General features: G+C 40.7%; 1 protein-coding gene across 1 annotated transcript; it reads left to right on the plus strand.

Annotated features, from left to right (window-relative positions):
• The first annotated feature begins 470 nt into the window (after nucleotides 1-470).
• On the plus strand, nucleotides 471-4,620 carry LOC135080214 (uncharacterized). The gene is made up of 3 exons (XM_063974897.1): nucleotides 471-2,260; nucleotides 2,357-3,893; nucleotides 4,588-4,620. The coding sequence occupies exons 1-3, from the start codon at nucleotides 471-473 to the stop codon at nucleotides 4,618-4,620; spliced, it is 3,360 nt and encodes a 1,119-aa protein (XP_063830967.1).
• Nucleotides 4,621-5,449: the final 829 nt, after the last annotated feature.

Raw genomic sequence — 5,449 nt, forward strand, 5'->3', positions numbered from 1 at the left:
ACTTAGAAACGCGTAAACAGTGGGAATTACATATTTCTAATATTGATGCCAATATTTTACCAACTTGGAACCAACTTAAGGAGTTCTTAGAGAGTCGTTTTCGGGCTCTGGAGTTCGTAGTTGCGAAGAGACCTTTCCAACAAAATAGTAGTCCTCAGAACAAGCCCAAGGTATTGCTTTCTACTAATGGTTCTGGTATGCGATGTGAATACTGCTCAGATGTTCACAAGTTATGTTTCTGTAAAGAGTTCGCTAAACAAGATTGTGCAAAACGACGTGAGTTCGTTCTTAAAAATCGCATTTGTTTTAATTGTTTGGGCAGTAATCACACCGCTTACGAATGTAAAAGCCCCAGTACCTGCAAAATATGTAAAAGGCGCCACCACTCGTTACTTCACATAGCATCTGAAAAGGTAAACGAAAAGAGTTCATCTGAAGAGGTCTCTCCACTGGTGACTTGTCTGTCAACAATGGAAAAGCCTAAGCAGGTTTTATTAGCCACCGCGTTAGTAAATGCCGAGTCACAAACAGGTGAATTTCAAGTTATACGGGCGTTGCTTGATCAAGGCTCTCAGGCGTGCTTTATTACCGAAGCCACTGTGCAGCTTTTGAGATTAAAAAAGAGATCAATTCATGGCGTTATTTCAGGATTGGGAGATAATAAATCAGTAACTACCAAATATGAGGTCAACTTTACAATACAGTCGCGTTTTGATCCTATGCATAAAATACCTATCAAGGCGTTCGTGTTAAAAAACATCACTTCATATTTGCCTGAGAAGCACATCAAGTCAATCAATTGGATAGATTTACAATACTTACCGCTAGCGGATCCTGGGTTCACTGCATCAGGTAAGATTGATTTGCTGATTAGTGCAGAAGTTTACAGCTACATTCTGAAAGAAGGGTTAATGAGAAGTCCAACGGGATCGTTGATCGCGCAGAACACCACATTGGGGTGGATCGTTTCAGGTGTAGTTGACACTGCCAATGTAACTGAAGAAAATAATAACAAATCTAAGGCCATTTCAAGAAATATAACTGTCATGCACGCACAAGTAAATGAGGACGACATTTTAAGGAAGTTTTGGGAAATTGAAGAACAACTACCTGATAAACGGACTATCCTAACCGAAGAAGAACAACGCTGTGAGGACTTCTTTACAAGTACCACAGTGAGAACACCCGAAGGTCGTTACATTGTGAGGTTACCATTTCGTGAAGATCAACCGCAATGCACGAATCACGGGTCTAGAGATATCGCAGAAGCTAGATTTAGATCTTTGGAAAAAAGATTCGCAAAGGACAAACACCTAAAAGAAAAGTACACAGAAGTAATAAATGAATATCTAACTTTAGACCACATGAGGCCAGCCAATGAGAACATAAAGGAAAATGAAGCAACGTATTTACCACACCACGCTGTTGTACGAGATGATAAAACGACAACAAAGGTTCGAGTGGTATTTAATGCCTCAGAGAAGAACAAGAAAGGCGTATCATTAAATGATACTCTTATGATTGGCCCCACCATACAAGCGGACCTTCGCCATACTGTGATGCGATGGAGAGAACACCCGATTGCTTTAGTAGCGGACATCGTCAAAATGTATCGCCAGGTTTTAGTAGCAGAGGAAGATGTGAAGTACCAACGTATCTTGTGGCGCGACGAACCTGAAAAACAAATAAAGGAATATGAATTACTGACAGTTACTTTTGGAACAGCATCGGCGCCTTACCTTGCGGTCAGAGTGTTGCAGCAAATCGCCATGGACGAAGGCCAAGAAGTTCCTCAAGCTGCTGAAAGGATTCTACAGAGCTTTTATATGGACGATCTGATGACTGGTTGTTCAAGCGCCGAAGAAGGTGTAGAGCTCTATAATCAGTTAAGCAAAATATTAGAAAAGGGCGGATTTAAATTACAAAAGTGGAACAGTAATGATAAAACGTTAGTTGAAACTATCAAGGAGATGGAAAGGGAAAGTGACGGGTTAGTGACGGAGGAGGTGATAGAAGGAATTAAGGACAGTAGTAATACACAAGAAACAGAACTAAAGCTCAAATTAGACCAAACAGTAAAAATATTAGGACTTACCTGGAACCGCGACGACGACTTCCTGCAGTACTCGGTGATCCTTCCTCCAGCAACCGCACCTGTAACAAAAAGAACAATTATAGGAGATATAGCGAGACTGTTCGACCCACTAGGATGGATAGCGCCTACCATCATCATAGCAAAGATTTTTATTCAGCGTTTATGGTAAGCTGGTGTAGGTTGGGACGAACAGCTTTCTAACGAACTATTAGATGAATGGAACACTTACCGAAGAACATTATTGGATTTAACAAAAATCAGGATTCCACGTTGGCTTGGTACTTGTCCAGATGACGTCCAAGTCGAACTTCACGGGTTTTGCGATGCGTCCAAGGCAGCCTACTCAGCAGTTATCTATTTAAGGACAATCAACATACAAGGACAAGTGAATGTATCACTTCTAACTGCCAAAACAAGAGTAGCGCCTATCAAGCAAGTGAGCATCCCAAAGCTGGAGCTATGTGGAGCGGTTCTGTTGTCAAGATTGATAACTGAGACTGCTAAGGTTCTTAACATTCCCAAGGACAAGGTTAAAGCTTGGACCGACTCCACCATTGTTCTTGCATGGTTGAATGCTCACCCCAGTAAATGGAAAACCTATGTAGCCAACAGGACCTCGGAAATTCTAACGAACATGAACTCATCGCAATGGAGCCATATTTCTACGAAGCACAACCCTGCCGATTTAGCTTCTCGAGGAGTTTTGCCGGTTCCTTTAGCTGAGAGTAGCCTATGGTTCAAAGGGCCACAGATAATTCAAGAACAAATAACTTACCCTAGAGCGACGGATTTGAAGGGCACCCTTGAAGAATCAGCCGGTAGAACTTATGTGGCAACCATCCCGGATGATACGATTTTCAAAAGATTTTCTTCACTGTCGAAATTACTGAGAGTCGTAGCATACTGTAGAAGGTTCATAAGACGAACAAGATCCACATATTTACGCAAGGATGAAATTGATGAAGCTCTACAGTGCTGTATTAGACAAGCTCAAAGAGAATCATTTCCATCTGAATATGCTCAATTGTTGGTTGGAAATTCGGAACACAAGTTAAGTTCATTGAGATCACTATGTCCATATTTAGACGACAACAAGATCATCAGAGTCACAGGTAGATTGCAAAAAGCACAAGGAGATGAGAACTTTAAGCATCCAATAATTTTGCCAAAGAATCACCAACTCACCAAGTTGATAGTAGCTGACGCACATGAAAGAACGTTGCACGGCGGTCCCCAGTTAATGATAAATTATCTGCGGTCTGCTTACTGGATAATTTCAGTCAGAACAATTGTGAGACAGCACGTTCATGCATGTGTGATCTGTGCTAAACAAAAGGCTCAGACCAAGGCTCAATTTATGGGCTCATTGCCTTCAGTAAGATGCACGCCAGCTAGACCATTTCTTCACAGTGGTTTAGATTATGCTGGACCCATCAATATAAGGACATCCAAGGGTAGAGGTCATCGCTCTTATAAAGGATACATCTCATTGTTTGTATGCATGAGTACGCGCGCTATTCATCTCGAGCTGGTGAGTGATATGACCTCTCAAGCTTTTCTTGCAGCGTTCAAGCGATTCACTGCTCGTCGAGGACATTGTACCGACATTTGGAGCGATAACGGTACGACGTTTGTAGGAGCAAGCAAAGAGTTGCAGCAATTAAGTTCCATCCAAGAACACATTGTACAAAATCTTGAAATGAATGGCACTACGTGGCATTTCATTCCCCCCCATGCCCCCAATTTCGGAGGTATCTGGGAGGCTGGAGTGAAATCTACTAAATTTCACCTCAAACGCGTAATTGGAGACCAAACTTTAACTTTCGAGGAATTAAGCACTCTCTTGTCTCAGGTGGAAGCATGTTTGAATTCACGTCCGATAAGTGTCATTCATAGTGACGATCCTAGTGAACCACTTCCACTAACTCCAGGACACTTTTTAATTGGAGAGTCACTCTTGACAGTACCAGAGCCCAATTACGAAACCTCATCATTAAGCTCTTTAAGTCGTTGGCAGTTAATACAGAGATCAGTTCAAACCTTTTGGAGACGTTGGTCTCAGGAATATTTGGCATCAATGTTAAATCGATATAAATGGAGATCTCACACTCCAGAGCCAGAGATCGGTCAAATTGTTTTAATAAAGGAAGACGATTTGCCTCCTAGTAGGTGGCTTTTAGGGCGCATTTTAGAGAAGCATCCAGGTAATGATAACATATCACGTGTGGTCACCTTGCGCACTAAGTCATCCGTCATAAAAAGACCTACCTCAAAACTTTGTATTCTGCCTATAGCAAACTAAGTTTGTATTGTTAAAAATGTTATTTTATTAAGTACAATTAAGTACTATGTTATTTAAGTTAAGACATTAGTTAAGTACCAACTCAATGTTTAGTTCATTAAGTTTTGTAGGCCATTCCTGCAATTAAATGGCCTAAGGGGGCGGTATGTTTAAGAGTGTTTATGTATTAAGTTCAAAACGCCACCAACAGATGGCGCTGTACGTTATTAACTCGCGCAAGTGAAGTATTTTTTGGCCCATACATATATGGGTGACTACAGAGTCCATTTTAGAACAACTTAATACACGTCTTGTCTTAGTACAATACTATTGTGGTTTTATTTGAGTTAACCCTTTAGTACAGTTCAGAACATCGCAAGTTCAGTGTGTTAACACTCATAAATAAATAAAAATCTGTTTATCTAGTACCAAAAAGCCCAATGACAAGCTTTGTTTCGTTTGGGACTAGAATTGTAGGACCTAGACAAGAGTACAAAAATTCAATTTGTGAAATGGCTCAATTAAACTAAAAATGATACGTATCCTCCATTGTACAGAATACACAAAACAACAGAAAGAATTTCAACGGAGTAAGTAATCCGGGTATCACCCAAAACCTAGTAGAGACAAATCTACTTTAACTTTAACTTTACTTTATCTGCAAATGCATTTTATTTGTTAATCAGTATTACCACAGAAAAAGCCCTGGTATAGGCACTTCTAATAAATTAGAATATAATGTCATAGTCATAGGTAGGTACCTACTCTAAAGCCTTGATCACACGTACCGAGTAAACGGGCGAGACAGTAAAATGTTTACTCGGTCGAGACAGTTGGATGAGCGAGTCACTCACACTCGAGCACATTCTCGCCCGATTACTCGGTACGTGTGATCAAGGCTTAAGGCTGAGTTGCACCATCTTACATTGACTTTGACAAACGTCAAAAAACTGTCAAACTCCATACAAAAAGCACCGGTTATTCGGGTAAATTATGTTGCGTTGGTGCAACTCAGCCTAAGTTTTCTACTCACGTTGTTGAGAACCATTATAAAGGTTAGATATTTGGCCACC

This window comes from Ostrinia nubilalis, chromosome 17 (assembly GCF_963855985.1).
Source record: "Ostrinia nubilalis chromosome 17, ilOstNubi1.1, whole genome shotgun sequence".
Classification (NCBI taxonomy): Eukaryota; Metazoa; Arthropoda; class Insecta; order Lepidoptera; family Crambidae; genus Ostrinia; species Ostrinia nubilalis.